Genomic DNA, 18,890 nt, shown 5'->3' with positions numbered 1-18,890 from the left:
TACAAAATGTTGCTTTTCAGGTTAGTATGCTGAAACTTTGTTTCCTGAATTTAAAGCTAGTTTATTTTGTTCTATTTTTCTAAGTTGCTATTAAGGTAATATATTTTTTTATGCTAATATCTGAGTAAAAAAGGAGGCAAGCATCAACTGTTCAGTAAAGCACTTTGTTTAAACAAAAAAACACATGAAAGATTGCATTCATTGTTGTTGAACTTCAAATGGGCACGATTCATCCTCTGGTTATCTAAAAGAAAAAGACGTATTTGATCTATCAACTTTAGCATTTGACATTTACACTTGTATCAACTACAAATGTATATCAACTATCAAATTATATGATAATATGCCATGTGTCAGCGAGCATGTGGAGAAGTAAACAGAATTTGCCTCATTTACACTTGGCATTAATACATGGTTAATATGCTGTGATCAGATCTCACCCATGAGTAAATGCAATCTGTACAGTGATCACGTCTTAAAGAGGCACCACAGATTTCACTTCTTGATATTTGAAATAAATCCAGCAAAAAGCTTGGTGATGGAAAATTATAGCGCTCAGTGTTGAAATGAAATGTGCAGTAATGTGCAGTTGCCGTTCGTCTAATCACATGAGTGCATAATGGTGTCTCACTGTCCTACTGGCATATTCACACACAGGTCACATGTTGATATCAGGTTAAAAAAAACAGGGAAATAGAAAATGTTTAGCAAGAGAACAGGTAAACAAACTTGTTTTCATTAGTGCAATCTTGAATAAAAATGGAAAAAAATAATTATATAACAAAAACTTTTCAAATTAACAAACACGAACAAGAACATGAGCACGAACACATATTTTAGCAATTCAGTTCTGCTTTTTCATATCTTACCATCATGCTCTGATTCTGTTGAGCCCCCAGAAAAAAAGAGAACAGAAAACAAGATAAGATCATTCTCGTTTAAATATACTTTAGGTGGTTACCGTGTTAAAACAACACCAAACTCTAACTTATCACATCTACAGATAGCATTTAAGCGTGAAAATGTGAAGGGCATAACTTAAGACCAATGCAGTTTAAATATTATAAACTGAAAAACAGAGAATCCCTACATTTTGTAAACAAAACACGAAACACACCACAGAAGAATTACAATTAAAGTTACCTGCGAGACAGTCTGGAAAGCCGGTTCCACACCCTTAATAAGACAGAAAAAATAAGAAAATATACAGTAGAAATCATCTTCAAAACTAGTACACCCCAACAAAGTTAATTTAATCTCAAATCTTTTTGTAGGCCTACTCACGTGCCCTCTTGACGTTGGAGCTCGGCAATGCGTGTCCTAAAGCAGACAGAATAAAATATTTTATTTAAGACGTAGCAGGTTTGTAGGAAATACAGATTTGCACTTTCTCAATTTTAATCCCTAAAAATCCCGTGAAGCGATGTGTAGAGAACATACTTGTATTTTTTCACCATGAAAACACAGAAGATGCTAAAGATCACAGCAATACCAAGGCCCACGGCCGTGGGGATGATGATGTGTTTATAGTTTACTCCTCCTGTAAATAGACAGAGTTCATGTCACATTTCTGCAGCTATGTTGCACAAATGGTTAAAGCTCAAAATCATGTTCTGTACTGGCATATTAACTTCAAAATAAAGGAAAACCTCAGTGGCCAACAACAAGGTAGAAAGCTCTTACGTTTGATGTACAGTTTCATTGATGCAGAGGATGTCTTCTTATCCTTCCCATGAAATTCAGCTGTGCAGGTGACCTCACTGTGGTCGTCCTTCTCCTCAGGAGTGAACGTCAGGATGGACTGTATCTCCCAGTTGCCACGGAGAATCTGTCTGTGACTCTCAATGGGCTTGTCTGTGCTGATCCTGCTCCATGTGAGTTTAGGCACATAAGAGGGACAGGTGTGGACGACTGAACAGGTGATAGCATAGGGATGTCCTTCAGTGGCCGTCTCTGGGTGAACCAGTGACGGCTTTGGAGGATCAGCTGTGAATATAAAAGGTCAGAGGTGAAGTAGGAAGCAAACCAATGTAACATCGACATGTGTTGATATATGAAACTGTGGAAGGTTGGTGACATACTGAGCATGTTCAATGTGGCACAACTCTCAACAAAGGAGAACATGTCTTTAGTCTGTGCATTCTCTGTTCGTGCCAGTTCAATCCGGAAACAGAAAGGGCCGTTGTCATGATTTTTAACCTCAGTAATTTCTAATGTGCAGTTGTTTTGACCCAACTCTCCCAACATCTTTGTGCGACCCCGAAAGTTTTCCAGGATCCTCGTTTTATCTTCATAATAGACAATGTTATCTCGTCCACTTTGAAGGTGCCAGATCCCTCTGAGCTTGGATGAGGGCAGGTTTTCTTTAGGATGGCTGAAGGAACATGGTATCACAATGCACGATGTCGTCAAGGCATCAAGTTCTCTTGCAAGGCTGGCTGTCCACTCTCCAGCAAACACAGGGCTGCAAAAAGCTGAAAGAGAAAAATTGAAGTGACAAATGAAAAAGTGAAATCTATGGAGGTATATATGTTTGAGTTGACAGTTTGGGTTACCTGCCAAAAGCAGACAAGACGTTGTCATCATCTTCACTTTGTCCATCTGAGTCGAGAAATGACAAGAAAATTATATGAGGCCACATGCAAATAAGAGTACACTTGCAAAAGTGAAGCTACGTAAAAATTGAAATTCCCAACAAAGAGTGAAAAGATAGGTGTTGTCATACTGTATGCAATTCATGTATTTTATACATTGCAAAAAAAAGATAGAAAGAATAACAGTGGATTAAATTAGCTGGAGAAAGCACCACATTTTATATGGATGTTCAGATCTATCTCTGTCTTACTTATTTGCAAATTGGAATTATCAGAGTATTAAAATCATACCTGAGTTTGTTGTCTGGCTGATAACAACTGTTTCTGTATGTGTGGGCTTCAGAATGAGAAGACTTGAACCGTTGACCTATGAGCCACTGCAGAGAAAAAATAGATGGAAACAAAGGTTTACTGAGGTGTTAGTGAAAGCAGAGCAAGGGTGTGGCCTTTTCTCCATGTGCATCACAATGCGGTTTTATTTATCACTCTGGAAGACGTTTAGTTAAGTTTAGTTTTGTTATTGACTCATTTATTCTCAGTCTTAGTCTTATTCTAAGAAAAAGACCAGTTTGTTTATTGTTTGAGACATACAGTATTACAGCACACTTAGATCTGATTTGTAAAATCAGTACTGACAAGGGTAAATGGAGAGCAGTGCATCAAAATTTGCAATCATTGCACTGCTGCCACGCAAGGAAGGAAATATTTCAAACTTAATTTTAACAGAAAAGTGGTAAATTCAGAATGTGTCTTCACAGTGACATTTTACAACATGGTATTCAAGCATATGCACTCAGTTGTTTGTTCACACTAAAAGATTACAGGAAAGCATTTAGGTCAATCATGCCCGCTGTTATATTTAGAAGAAAAAAAAAACATGCGGTACATCTTGAACTTCGTGCAGCTCAATTTACCCAGCAGAGACAGTTTCACTCTTTCTCATTCTCTGTCTTTTCTTTCTAAATGTGAACCACATCTGATCTTTGGCAAGTTCAGAGAGCAATGCCATATTAGCGTTATCACTAATGTGAGGAGGGGTAGCTACAAGTTCTGTTCTGATCAGCATGTGCATTCCCATCAATCCACAAACTGGACTGGACTGTAAGACTGATTGTGAAGAGAATTTATTGATTTTCACTAACATAAAAAACAGACTTGTAATTGATAAACCTGATCTGTAATGGTTGTGCGTATTTGTGTTATCTCCAAAGTGTTTTCATTTGACATTATGGGCTCAGGCCAAGCAACCTTGTGTGACAGTTGAGGGTCCTTGCATGCGCCCTGGCTACTTGGCCAAGGGGATGTCCCTCTGGCCCAATGGTTAGCGCACATGACTCCGCCCGGGCCCTCTTCACCTTGCCACACTTGGATCATGAAGTTATCAACATAATGGTTGTCAACTAACTGGACGGTGGGTGATATGTGCATTGGGTGTATGAATGTATGTGAGTGATTACAGCTCAATCAGGACAAAACAGAGGTTTACGCTTAGTTTTTTCCCCCACAAGCTTAGTTTTATTCCATACAACAACATACAACAAAAACATAATAAAGATAGGTTTTTATCATCTTAAGAATATACCGTAGAAATCTCTGCATTGCCTTCCCATGCGTTTCAGGATTTTAAGGTTCTCTTATTAGTTTTTTTAATGTCTTAACGGTCTTGGGCCCTTTTTGACCTGCTTTTACTATCAAGCCTAGTGGACCTTGAGGTCCTCCGGCACTGGCCTTTTAATCATACCACAAGTCAGTTCTAAAACGCACGGGGAAGCTACGGAAGCCCTAAAGGGCCAGGTCTGTATACATTTTTACAGATAAATTTTCCGGTGCAGCTGTTCCGCTTTAATATGACAAACTATGATTGTGATTAAAAGAACCTAAACCAAGTCGAGTAGAGCTGAGCTGTAACTGTGTAGTGGAGAAGGGGCAACAACACACGCTATGCGCACACGCACACGCACACGCGCGATCGTCCCCTCAGATGCGGCTGCATCTCTCCAGGACACTGGTGTGTGTGAGTGTGAGAGAAATAAAAGCTGTGACTTGCTTGGGCAGACGTTGTTTGGTGTCACCCGCTGATTTGCATAGGTACATAAATATAGACGGAAAAAACACCGTCTTATCGGGTCAAAATATGTATAAAAAAATTGCGTGTATCATTTAGGGGTTTTTATATCCCTAAATGATACACGCAATTATGTTTACTATTTCATTCCATGTAAATGTTGTGTACAATGACACACCCCCCTGTATCAAAAGTATAGGTCTTTATGATTAAAATAAACTAAATAATGGATTTTTTTTTCCTACAACTTTGTTGGTTGGACACTCGGATGTGTCTGTGTGTGGTCTTATAATAGATCCATGGTGAGAACCTACAGTAAAATACTCCCCCACCACCACCACCACCACCACCACCACCACACACACATTCCCTGAGAACAGACAGTAAAGAGGTGAGTGAGAGAGAGACCCCCCCACACACATATGTGGGGGGGTCAGTGTGCTGATGTCGATCTGCAGATGTACGCAGATGACACTGTTGTTCATGTACATGCTAAAACAGCTGACTTAGCAGCTGCTAAGTTAACAACTGCACTGGAGAGAATCACTCTTTGGCTTGATCAATCATGTTTGAGTTTAAATGTAAACAAAACAAAATGTATGTTTTTTTCTAAAACCATGGTACAAATCCCTGATTTCTTTCTCATTAAAGGTGAACGAATTGATATAGTTACTGAATTTAAATATCTTGGCGTGTTTCTGGATCCAAATTTAAATTTTAAGAAACATGTCAAAAAAATGGTTAAAACCATAAAATACAATTTAGTTAATTTTAAACACATCAGAAACTGTCTCTCTCTGGATGCAGCCAAGATATTTATGCACGCCATGATTCTGTCCCGCATGTCATATTGTATCACCTGCTGGGGGCAGGCTGGTGAATCTACTTTGAGACCACTGGAGTCTTTATACAAACAAACTTTAAAAACACTGGACAAAAAGCCAATTCGTTATCATCATTGTAGAATACTTGAGAAACATGAGTTATTGAGCTTTGAGAATTTTAGGTTATTCGCCAATTTGTGTATGGTCTATAAAATTTTAAATGGTTTGGCCCCACAGCCATTATGTGTTTTTGTCCACGCTCGCTCGTCAAATTCCATCAGATCCACTAGAATATCCTCCATACGAGATTGTACCATACCATTTCGCCGCACTGTAGCAGGGCAATCTGCCTTTTCTGTAAGAGCCACAAACCAGTGGAATACCTTACCTGAAGCCGTAAGGAGCAGTAGCTCTCTCAGAGTCTTCAAATCTAACCTAAAAAATCTGTTAAAAGCTGCCCAGCTCTGCAACCACTAATTTGGTCCTTAGACTTCCTTTTGTGTGTGAGGGTGTGGGTGTGGGTGGGATGAGGGAGGTGGGGGGAGTTGCACGCAGATGTGTGTAGCCATGTTGTTGTGGTGTTTTATTCCTGTATACTGTTTAATCTGTCTTGTTACTGTGTTGTATTTGTGTGACCTGCCAAGGGACTACAGATGCAAATTAGCTTAAAGCTAAAATCTGGTATAGTGCATCAAATGGCAACATTTATGTTTTAACTGTACATTGTCCCTTTTAAATAAATTAAAATTGAAATTGAAATTGAATATGCATTTCTTTATAAAAGAGGAATGTGTTTTAAAATAAAATTATTCCAACTTATATGAGGCAACTTTCCAGAGCTAGCAGATAGCTCGTTGCCTCAACAACTGAAGCAAGCAAGTTAACAAGTAGCTAAATATGCTACTGTACGTTATCTTTTTATCTTTGGCCACTTTTTTTAAAGCAGAAGTAAGCGATATATTTGTGTTACTATAAGTCTTAAATCAGGGGTCTTCAACGTTTTCCAGGCCAAGGACCCCCAAACTGATGGAGAGATGGAGCGGGGACCCCCTACTTATATATATTGTATAAAATTGTGTTTTATATTTACAGTAACTAGTCCTGTATTGCCAGGAAATGATAATACATATGTAGTCTATGAAAGTCAGGGGGCAGGGGCCCACTTTAGTATTCTTTCAGGGGGCCCAGAATTCCTAGCAACGGCCCTGGTGCCATATGCCAAAAGTACCATATTCTGGACTATAAATCACGCTTTTTTTTTTAGGAGTTTGGCTGGTCATGGGACTCCTATATTTCAAAGGAACTTATATAAAAAAAATATATGCCATGCCATGATCACAACAGATCACAACTACACTCGTGGTAACTGAACGTTGCTACTGCACCAATGAAAGAATTACTAAACCATACACAGAGAAAGACAGAGAAAACAAAGCAGTGTTTCCCCTACTTTGTTTTTTTCTCAGACTTTTTATGCATTTAGACGGGGGCGCGGAGAGAAAGTGAGAGGGGGGATTGACAGCGATGGGACTGTCGGAGGGTCGCTGCAGCGGCCGTGCTCTACCAAGACATACCGTATGACGCTCGCGACTCTCCCCCAATCATCAGCACCGCGGTCACCGGAGCTGATTCTGGAAACATTTACACCGGACGCACCGTGTCATGTCTCGGTTCCACGGAGCGTTTCAGTGACGGTGTCACGGCCTGACGCTGCTTCATTATTGCTGCGCTTTGAGCAGACGTGGCGGCGCGCGTTAATGTCACCATCATATGAGTGTGTGTGCTGTGAATTAGCGAGTGTGTATGGAGAATGAAAACTAAAGTCCCATCGTTGTGTAGCTGACGGGGGTCAGCTAGGGGTCGCGGACCCCCTGTTGAAGACCTCTGTCTTAAATAGTTCTATCTTCCGACAGCAATCACTTACATAGAGTGTTTGGACCGAAACACGGGTCTGTCAGTCCCTCTGCTCTGCTCTGAGCCGAGGAGAAAACTTTTCTCGTATCCTACAGATTTTATCCAATGAGGAGAGAGAACGGCATGCAGGGCTGTGTGTGCAGCCAAGGGGCGCGTGAATGTGGTGACGTAGGGACGAGGACTGATATGGTGCGTTCAAGGCAACCCGTAACTCGTGTTTTTCCGACCTGTGAAGTCGTACCAGTTCGATCTGGTACGAGTTCACGGGTCGGAAGTTACGAGTGGCCGTTATAGTGACTTTCACCGGTAAAACAGGTCGGAAAAACACGAGTGGGTTGCCTGGAACGCTACAAAATCGTAAGTTGTGACTTGAAGCTGTAATTTACGGTTTCAAAAGCCTGCCTGGAACGCAGCATTAGCCAAAACGACCGGATCGCTTACTTCTGCTTTAAGTCGTCCTCACACCTCACAATATTAGTAGGCAGCGGTATTATGATATTGTCTTGTTTGAGTTGTAAAAGGTGGTGTTTTATGTCTCTAATGCTCGCAGAAAGTGGATTAGCGCGTACTGTTAGCATGTAAACAAACGCGACTTCCGGTTCGCACCGGAAGTTGCGCCCATAATTCCCGCAAAGCATCATGAGGACTAGGAATAAGGTGGATCACAAGATAACGAAAAAACGAATTTGTTATCACGAGAAAACGGACTTTGTTATCTCGAGATAACGAAATAATAAGTCGTTATCACGAGAAAACAGTAATAACATTTTTTATACGGACCTGGCCCTTTAGGACTTCCGTACCTCAGTTCTTAGTCTTTATACCTTTTACCACATTTTACTATTTTAGTCATTCAGCTTTTAGCTCGAGTGTTTCCTCATGGAGGCCTGTTGTCTCGGGTCTACCTTTGGGGGTCCTGTTGCATGGACGGTGGGTGGTTGGAGGGCTCTGCACCTTGGTGTGGAGCCTCCTGTCTGCCCGGGTCGGGGTGGTCTCTGTGGCGGCGCTCCCTGCGGTCATTCCCGTTTTCCTATTTCCCGTAAAAACATTATAATTCTGATCTTCCTTTAACACAGCTATGTTGATTATGGACTGTGACAGGCACCTGGTTGTTGTCAATGTGTTACACTCTTTCTGCTCCCTGTCGTTTCACTGACTATCCGTGGTTAGTTATAAATATCATAAACTCCCCAAAAATGTACATGTTAACCCTCACATGCTAACCAATTGTTGCTTATAATAAATAAATATACATTATAGAGGCAATGGGCCACAATGTCGCTGCTTCTATGCTTCCTGGCTGCACCATGAGATCATTATCAGATATGTTTAAACATGGAAGTTGCCTTAAACCTTTCACACACTTTAACAAAAACTACTGCAACATACATCTGCTTTAAACTCCCTAGACAAAGAAATGAGACACTATAGCCTGCAGTTTTTTCTCTTGCCTCTAGAGTTCACATCTTTGCCAACTTAACTGCACAATAGCACAGCACATGTCAGCATTCTCAAAGTGGTGTTTTTAGTAGGCACAGACATCAACCATTCGGCTGCTTTAGCAGGTAAGAATTCACCAGTACCATGTAATACTTAATTACATTCTTGAATCTTTAAATGACACATTTGTAAAGCAGTGCTGAGTTCAGGGCTAAAAGCATGATGCATCTTAGAAAACTTTTTTTTAATTGTTTGTTACAAGGCAAACCACAAGTAGTTTTATTTTCTTGTCTTTTTTCTTTTGCTTGTCATTTGTTTATTTGTTTATTTTAATTGGATCCCCATTAGCAGCTGCACAGCAGCCACTGATTTTATCAGTTTATCTGACTGGTGTTCAAAGTGTGTGAGACTGGTTTGCTACTTTATGAAAATAATCATGGTCAGAATAACATTAGAAAATGCCACCAAATAAAATATAGAATGAGGTTTTCAGTTTTTGGGGGGAAATTTCATGATTAATGTATTGCATTGTGTTGAGTTGTGTTGTGAACCTCCTTGTTAGGACTAAAAAATTTAAAAAGCAGTGTTTGCTGTATGAATGTTGTGAACATAAGGGTCTTTTGAAGAAGTTCCACTTTCACAGCTGTGTTGTAATTTGCATGGTGTAGGTGGCAGCCGTAGGTAGAGCTGGTGATTCTATTTTTGATTTGCTTTTATTTAATTCTAACATCCCACAGTGTATTGCACTAACAAAACCTGAAGGAAGGGCAAAGAAGGAAACATGAAGATATTCTGTCTGCTCTTGGCAGGTAACATAACTCATCCCCTCTTTGTTTCAAGTCTTGTTCTTGTATACTGTTTAAAAAAAAAATTAAAAAGCAAACAAAACAACAACAGCAAAACAACCAGACTTCACTTCATTATTCGTCACTTCAATTTTTCTCTTTCAGCTTTTTGCAGCCCTGTGTTTGCTGGAGAGTGGACAGCCAGTATTGTAAAAGAACTTGATGCCTTGACGACATCGTGCATTGTGATACCATGTTCCTTCAGCCATCCTAAAGAAAAACTGCCCTCATCCAAGCTCAGAGGGATCTGGCACCTTCAAAGTGGACAAGATAAAATTGTCTACTATGAAGATCACACGAGGATCCTGGAAAACTTTCGGGACCGCACAAAGATGTTGGGAGAGTTGGGTCAAAACAACTGCACATTAGAAATTACTGATGTTAAAAATCATGACAACGGCCCTTTCTGTTTCCGGATTGAACTGGCACGAACAGAGAATGACCAGTCCACTAAAGACAAGTTCTCCTTTGTTGAGAGTTGTGCCACATTGAACATGCTCAGTATGTCACCAACCTTCCACAGTTTCATATATCAACACCTGTCGATGTTACATTGGTTTGCTTCCTACTTCACCTCTGACCTTTTATATTCACAGCTGATCCTCCAAAGCCGTCACTGGTTCACCCAGAGACGGCCACTGAAGGACATCCCTATACTATCACCTGTTCAGTCGTCCACACCTGTCCCTCTTATGTGCCTAAACTCACATGGAGCAGGAGCACCACAGACAAGCCCATTGAGAGTCACAGACAGATTCACCGTGGCAACTGGGAGATACAGTCCATCCTGACGTTCATTCCTGAGGAGAAGGACGACCACAGTGAGGTCACCTGCACAGCTGAATTTCATGGAAAGGATAAGAAGACATCCTCTGCATCAATGAAACTGTACATCAAACGTAAGAGCTTTCTACCTTGTTGTTGACCACTGAGGTTTTCCTTTATTTTGAAGTTCATATATATGATTCTGAGCTTTAACCATTTGTGCAACATAGCTGCAGAAATGTGACATGATCGCTCTATTATTTATTGTCCATTTACAGGAGGAGTAAACTATAAACACATCATCATCCCCACGGCCGTGGGCCTTGGTATCACTGTGATCTTTAGCATCTTCTGTGTTTTCATGGTGAAAAAATACAAGTAAGTAATGCAGTAATGTAATTGTCTCAGTGTGTACACTTATACTTAAACAACATTGTTTGCTTTCTACTCTAGGAGACGAATTGCAGAGCTCCAAAGTCAGGATGGCAGGTACAAATGACAAAAAAATAAATTTAGTTCATGGTACTAAACTGATATAACATTATTTCAGTTCTCTGCCTCTTTATTATTTTCACTATGATATCATTTTCCGTGACTTTTAGCATGTGGAACCGACTGTCCAGGCTTTCTCGCAGGTGAGAAGCAACAGTGGTTTGTTGTAACTTTTGATCTTTGAGTAGACAAGTGTAATAGTAACTTTTCATTTAAGAAATGCATAATTTCATTGTGAACATTTTCAGAATTCATTCTGGAGTCTCAGGACCACCTCGCACTGATCAAAGGCAAGAGGCATTGTTAGGTTCTTTATCAATGATCTATGTGTGTGTGTGTGTACAGCTGTGAACAGAATGATTAGCTATAATTTGCATGTGTTGTGTGGGTGTTTTTATGTTCTTCATCTGTGTTTTTATTTATATACTTTGTAACATTTGCATAGTTTCTCTTCTCCTTTTTTGTACAGAAGGTCTATTTGGAGCAGATTTTCAAGGTACGAGTGCAAAAAACACGGACGAGAGAGCATCAGCTTCCTTGATAGGTTTCTTTGAAAGTAGATTTTACACTTGTTCACAGTCAAACCAAATTTAATTCTTAAGAATTTCTTTCTTTCTTTTAAGTTAAAACAAAAGGCCTAAACCATAATGTCTCATTTTCTGCATGAAAATGTTTAGGATTTATATTACATGATATGTTTTTTTTTCGATCACAGACGGCCTAGAGGGGACATGGTGGATTTTGGTCATACGTACGTTTGTTAATCATAAAACAATAAATAGTCTATGTCATCTTACTATGTACGGTGTTGTGACATCAGTTCTACTCCACAGGCCAAATAATGTGAATTCACAATCCTGCACCAACCAGAAAATCTCCAAGCCTCGTTTTCCCTCCCCAAAAAGGTACATATCGTATACTTCTTGAACATGACCAGCTGGTAAAATTCTATAGAGATTATGTATACATAAATGTCTCATGTTACTTTTTTTCTCTGCCTCCTTATTACACCTGCTGTCCTTAATGGACTCCAGCCAACGGAAATCCAACAATTACAAAGAGGTATTTTTAATTTGCAAATTATTTATTTCCAAAATAACTGCAGCACATATACAATATCAACACTGTAGTACCGGAGGCAATAATGACCTTCATCTCTCACAGGAACTTGATGATGGTGATGACTACATGAACACTGCAGATCTCAATGTCTATGGAAACATATGAAAAGAAAAAAGAAAATTACTTTCCAATGATATAATTTGTAACCAAAGAAAAATCTGTTGCTGGTCATTTGTGTGTGAGTGCATCTGGTAATTTCAGTTATTGTTGTGCATGACCTCTGCGGTATCAATTAGAATATACTTAAATAATATGATTTCTTTGATTAAGCAAAGTACATTTTAATATGATTTGAATGTCACTTTTATTGCTTTTGATTAGCTGTTAAATATGCCCTTTTTTGTCAGTATTGTATTGTATTTAGACATGGTGTCACCATCGCTGGGCCTGTATCATGCTATAGTGAGATAAATACTAGATATTCAAGGCAATGTATCCTCAGGCAGCTGGCCTAATCCTCTGCTATGAGGATAAGAGTCTATTTTTCCACCATAGTCACTAAGCAAAAGATGAATGAGAGTAATTCTGTCAAAATTTCTGAATTTTCTTGAAGAATAAGTATTAGTATTGTTGCTTTTTTTTTTTTTTCCTATATACAGTACTGTATATATATAATCTATGCTCAGACCCCATAATAATAAACCGGAATACAATTTGACATTTGACATTTCAAGTGTAATAGCAAAGGGTCTAAATGCTGTAGTGTCTATAAGTTCTGTAATGTTTTTCTTTTAATAAATTTGCAAAAATGTGTGTATGTTTTTTATTTCTTATTATTATTATTTGGTGAGATGATCAATTTGATATTTAAACGTCAGTGGTGAAACTGAGTTATTAGTAATCCAACACTTATGAAAAATCACATCATGGTTAAAGCCGTATTGAAAAAACACCTAAGCTCAGTATCCGATCAAAATGATAGTGATGGCAAAGTGAAGCATTGCAAACCAGCGAAGCTTTTAACCCAACTGTATTGAAAAATAATGAATCACTCAAAGTATATTACATTACAGCTCGATTTGGGCTCTGTAGGTCAAAGACAGTATGCGATTCCACCAGGCCCCGTTCCACTGTCATTCCAGCGGTGATGGCAGCACGACTCAGTAGTCGCCTTGCTGTCGCTGCCTTGCAATTAGCAGACTGTGGTGACGTTCAGTGTCTCACCATACTTCTGGATTTCCAGACCTGGCCAGTCGCCATTCTGGTTTCCCTGTGTGACAGTTGAGGTTCCTGTCACTATGCCTCCAATTGATCATGTGCCCTGGCTACTTGGCCAAGGGGATGTCCCTTTGGGTGACTGGCAAGCGTGCGTGACTCTTACCTGGGAGGTGTGGGTTCAATCCCCGCCTGGGCCCTTTTCACCTTGCCACACCTGCAGTCTTCATTGCACCAGTTTTTCACTGTCAAGTGTCCTCACTACTGTAAGGTGTCAGTGTGCAAAACTCCCCCACTTGAAAGGGAAGTTAATTCAAGGAAGTATCCTTAGTGTGGAATTTGATTGTCTTCATGATTTTATATACAAAACTAACAGTTTTTCAAGATAGATCCATGCTTCACAGTTTAATAACTCACATGATTTTTAAATGCATCAGATTTAATTGCATTTTAATTCCACCATAGGCGTGTTTCCATTGCAGGAACTTTGGGGTAATATTAGGTACGGGGCCAGCCCCATTGGTGTGTGTTTCCACTGCAGGAACCTCCCCCCCCAGGGCCATTCACAGGAACTTTTACGGGGGCCAACGGAGTACCTACTCCAGGGTAGGTACTCCGTTCGGCCCTGAAAAGCTCCTGGGTGGGGCTCGAGGTTAACCCGGCGCTGATTGGCTAAAGCTAGAGCAGGCTCTGACGCCACCAGAAAGCACCAAAACAACCGGCATTTTTAAAAGGGGGAGCAGAAGGGGAGCATTAGCCTAGCAGACACCCTGTAAACAACAAGAAACCAGCAGGAAGATGTACGTCAAATGGACCTACGATGAGGTGCAGGCATTGATTGCAGTCTACAGCACCGAGGAGATTCAGAGGGGGGTTGAGTCATCGCGGCGAAATGAAAATATCAGCGCACCTCAACACACTGGGGAACCATTCACGCCGCAAAACAATGCCGTGAAAAGTTAAAAAAAAAAAAAAAACTCAAGCAGGATTACAATCAACCGCCATGTGCAGAAACACACAAACCAGAAACGCGGCTACCGCCTCAGCTCCTTCCATCCTTCTTCGTTGTTGTTATGATTTTTGTGCATGTGCTTGTGACCTGCCTGGGTGACGTCACGGTCGAAACTGTCGCACAGCGATTAAGCGGCGATCGAAACTCACGACGTCGCCGCGGGGTCCGACTCTGCAGTGGAAACACGGCCACTGAGAGGGCCGAGTGAGACTTCTTGTCAGCCGATGGAGGTAGCAGTCCCCGCCCTCGTCATGGATCTATTGGTCCTCGTCCCTACGTCACCACATTCACGCGCATCCCTTGGCTGCACACACAGCCCTTCATGCCGTTCTCTCTCGTCATTGGATAAAGGTTGTAGGATACAAGGAAGTATACAAGTAGTTTTCTCCTTGGCTTACAGCAGAGCAGAGTGACTGACAGACCCGTGTTTCGGACCAAACACTCTACGTAAGTGGTTGCTGTCGGAAGATATAGCCTAACTATTTAAGACTTATAGTAACACAAACATTCTGCTACTTCTGCTTTAATTGTCACCACTATTTACAACTTCAAACGTAATTACTTACCTAATTTGACTTAACTTGATTTAGTGTGCATACCTGTTACACACCAGCCTTTATTCTTGCTAATTAATAGTTTTTCAAAGCCCGGGTATAACACAACAGTTGCTAAAGTGGACTGGTACAGATCGTCAACAGCAGGGGTTCCCACATTTCTTCGGCTTCCGAGGTATGACCTACAAATGACCTACATTGAAAAAGGCTAAAAATACTGTATGTTTATTTATTCAGATAGTAAACAGATACATAGAACACCACACAAAAGTAGAACGGCACACAGATAAATAGAACAGTATGGTATGTACATTATTGGCCCTAGTTTCTTAGACCAGGTGAAGTCTAACATCAGCGCAGCTTCGCCACGCCAACGGGGTGTGGCCCAGGTCCATTTCGCAAGATTGGTGGGCCGCGCAGTCAGACTTAGACCAGCGCAAGCCCGCCCCTCGTCCCTCCCACCGGCGCAAACGGTGAAGAGGGAGGAGAGAGGGCGGGAGGGAGACAGGAGGAGGAGAGAAAGGCGTGGAGTGGGTTTGACACAGCCGAGTCAGATCTTCACCAATCAAAGGAGCTCCTCTCCTCACCTTTAACTGCGCGGCGGGTGATGCGCGCTGCAAGTTTGTCATTTTATACTTGGACATGGACGGAGGAAACAGCGACGCCAGAGGCCGAACCTCTCCCAGGAGGAAACAGCTGTTTCCCCGGAGGTCCGAGATCAGAGTGACCAATAATGAGTTTACTAACATCCTTAATCAGGTTTGATCTGATACACTGAGAACCGGTGCTCATTGTAAGAAACAACAACTAATAAACTAATGAAGAAACTCACATTTATTCATTTCAATTTATTATTCCCTGTGTAAGACAGATGAGAGGTTTAGCCTACACTAATCAAAACATAAACAAACACCATGCGGAATGAAATCAGCGTAAAGGACGCGCTCTCTCTCTCTCTCTGTCTCTCTCTCTCTCTCTCTCTCTGTCCTCCTCTCTTTTTTCTCTGTGATAGAGATGCTGAGTATAGGCTATACTGACTATCTGATACCGAGGCTGTTATGGTGGACTAAGAGAGATAATGATTTGTGTTTTGTTTTTCATTACGGCTGCGTGACGCGGTCGCTCCGCTAATGAATTAATAAGTAAATAAATAAATAAAGCGATCATCACAACTGCAGTGCGTAGTCTCAACACGGCAGAGACATGCAGTCATCCTCCTCCCTCAGTCCTGCTTGGGACATCCACAGCTGCTTTTCAGTGCCAGTTCGTCCCTGCTGTGTTAATTCAGGTGGAGTTTCCATTACGCGTGCCACAGCCTTTGATCTCTGCTTTGATCTGTCATCAGATGCAACGGTACAATCCAAATAGATATAAATGTACGTGCTGATTCCATTGGTTGCATTAAATAGTGGCTATTGTGGTTATTTATTGCATTGAATGTGCCTGAAGCTGTGGAAACCTGCCTGTGACGTATTGGTGACGTGCACTTCGCACTTCAGGTTTTATCTGATACACTGAGAACCGCTGCCCAGCTAAAAAACAACAACTAATAAACTAATTAAGAAACTCACATTTATTCAAACCCCGTGTAAGAAAGATGGGAGGTGTAATCACAACATAAACAAACACCATGCGTAACAGGGATGAAATCAGCGTAAAGGACGCTCTCTCTCTCTCTCTCTCTCTCTCTCTGTCCGTCTCTTTTTTCTCTGTGATGAGAGATGATGAGTATACTGTAGTAGGCTATATACTGACTATCTAATACCGAGGCTACCGACACTGCACTTTTAGTGCCAGTTCGTCCCTGCTGTGTTAATTCAGGTGGAGTTTCCTTTACGCGTGCCACAGCCTTTGATCTCTGCTTTGATCTGACGTCAGATGTGACGGGACAATCTATATAGATATAAATTCACGTGTTGATTCCATTAGTTGCATTAAATAGTGGTTATTGTGGATATTTATTGCATTGAAATGTGTCTGGAACTGTGGAGATCTGCCTGTGAGGTCTTGGTGACGTGTGTGCACTGCAGGTCAGTCAGCCAAACTTCCACTGCACCTGCTGCGCTCCGCCCTGCGCTGAGATTAGACCTGGTTGGAGGTGGCGAGTTTTCAGCAGGGGTGGAAAGAGTACCAAAAAAATCTACTCAAGTAAAAGTACTGTTACCTTGATGAAATTTTACTCAAGTAAAAGTAAAAGTACTGGTGTAAAAATCTACTCAAGTAAAAGTAAAAAGTAGTTCATTTAAAATTTACTCAGAGTAAAAGTTACTTAGTTACTTTTTTTTTTTTGGGGGGGGGGGTAGGCTATAATGGCCAGAGATTGGCCTCACATTCTCCGTGCATGTCTCTGTGTTCCAAATTTGCCCCTTCTCCATCGATACACTGGTCTCCATCATCTTTTAGCTCCTGTGGCACCAACTTGATTCTGACCTTTTACTGTAGGTTCTCTCTCTCTTGCCTCTACTGTAACTGCTCTGAAGCAGTGGGCTGCTTGTCTGTTCCTCTGAGCATGGCCATGGATCTGACTGGGCTCCTACATTTAACTCAACGGACTGCCGGTCCGGCCTTCAGCCCCGGTGTGTCTGGCACGGTCACCATAAACGTAGCCGAATAGATGGACATGCCTGATAACGTTGTCTTTAATCATTAACGTCAGCTTTTAACCGCTAGCTGTGGCTAATGGCTAATATTAAGACGACAACATAGCGACGAGCCCTGTTATGCACAAACTCACGTAGCGGTGAGGGGGGGGAGAGGTGTGTGTACCTGCCTGCATAGATGACCTGCCTGCTGCTGTGTGTGTCTGTGAAGGGAGAGAGAGAGAGAGAGAGGCGGCAGCAGCGTAGCTACTTTTGACAACCCACACAGAGTTATATATTTTTTACTTTGTAACTTAAGCTATTTAAAATGTAACTAAGTACATTTCTTCCAACAATATGTACTCAAGTAAAAGTAAAAGTACTGATTTTAAAAATTACTCAAAAAAGTACAAGTACACAAAAAAGCTACTTAATTACAGTAACTTGAGTAAATGTAACTCGTTACTTTCCACCCCTGGTTTTCAGCGCAACCTCGGCGAGACATTTTCGCACAAAACTTCCACTGCACCAAGCTGAATCTGTGACGCCTCCCCCTGCTGCGCGGCCACGCCTATCTCAGCGCAGCGCGATCTGCCGATCTTCCAATCTGACTTTGCGCTAGGCTGCGCTGGTCGAAACTTGCATTAGACCAGCTGCGCTACCTTGCGCCACCTGCGCTGCGCCACCAAACTAGGGCCCTATAACACAACGTCAAACTGATATTGAGAGGAATGTAACCCTTGGTATTGTACATCAAAATTTATGCACATACTGTAGGTGACAAACAGTGTAACCATCAATACTGTACACAAGTGACAGCATTTATTGGAACATTCAATACATTTATGTACCATACTCTGATGGCTTGCACTGAATGGAGTCAACCAGGGTTGCATAGATCATTAGAAGAGAAGAGAAGAGAAGAGAAGAGAAGAGAAGAGAAGAGAAGAGAAGATCTCAGACTTCCCCCCGCCTGCCCTGTAGGCTACGTCAATCAATGGCCAAATGCCATAGGGGGATAGAAACATTTATTCATTAATTTTCTAAACCAATTAGTCCTATTTAGGGATGAATCTAAATTAAACATTTTTGGGGAATTTCAGGTGATCCACCCGCACTACGTTTGCAATCTACCGGTTGAACGCGATCAACATATTTGGGCACCCCTGGTCAGCAACAAAGGGCCAGTGGCTAATTTTAAGTTGCTATTTGCTGGGGAATTTAATGACAAAATGCACTGAGCTTGTGTTAACTACAGACCTCAATTCAGGCATCTATCAAAGAAAAAAAAAGGTAAACTTTGGGATGAGGAAATAGTGCTAAAAAAAATTCTCATTCATGTAGCAACATAGCATGTGACCTCATAGCTGGCTATGGCCATGGATGTCAGTATGCTTTAGAGAATTTTTCCCCCCTTGTAGCTCAGAAATCACACCCTCCACCCACATTCTAGTAGGTGTGGTGGTGGTGCGTGGGTCCATAAAGAGAGATTAGAGGAACCTTTGTCACAAGTAGTGAAACTGAACATT

The 18,890-nt window shown here is 41.3% G+C and overlaps 2 protein-coding genes across 2 annotated transcripts; one reads left to right on the top strand and one right to left on the bottom strand.

The window, feature by feature from the left end:
- Positions 1 to 1,280: 1,280 nt before the first annotated feature.
- Positions 1,281 to 8,417, bottom strand: LOC310999720 (sialic acid-binding Ig-like lectin 12; the record flags this gene model as incomplete). The annotated part of the gene is made up of 5 exons (XM_083990276.1): positions 1,281 to 1,320; positions 1,441 to 1,540; positions 1,684 to 1,986; positions 2,082 to 2,474; positions 8,303 to 8,417. 5 exons carry the CDS (start codon positions 8,415 to 8,417, stop codon positions 1,281 to 1,283), a joined length of 951 nt encoding a protein of 316 aa, XP_083846402.1.
- Positions 8,418 to 8,918: 501 nt separating this feature from the next.
- LOC310999555 (myelin-associated glycoprotein) lies at positions 8,919 to 12,669 on the top strand. The gene is made up of 12 exons (XM_083990024.1): positions 8,919 to 8,962; positions 9,575 to 9,646; positions 9,788 to 10,183; positions 10,279 to 10,581; positions 10,726 to 10,825; positions 10,901 to 10,936; positions 11,050 to 11,082; positions 11,409 to 11,435; positions 11,655 to 11,690; positions 11,773 to 11,844; positions 11,974 to 12,001; positions 12,104 to 12,669. Exons 2-12 carry the CDS (start codon positions 9,619 to 9,621, stop codon positions 12,164 to 12,166), a joined length of 1,122 nt encoding a protein of 373 aa, XP_083846150.1. The 5' UTR covers positions 8,919 to 8,962; positions 9,575 to 9,618; the 3' UTR covers positions 12,167 to 12,669.
- Positions 12,670 to 18,890: the final 6,221 nt, after the last annotated feature.

This window comes from Trachurus trachurus (genome assembly GCF_905171665.1).
Source record: "Trachurus trachurus genome assembly, chromosome: 16".
NCBI classification, from domain to species: domain Eukaryota; kingdom Metazoa; phylum Chordata; class Actinopteri; order Carangiformes; family Carangidae; genus Trachurus; species Trachurus trachurus.
This window is presented reverse-complemented; position numbering and strand designations above follow the sequence as displayed.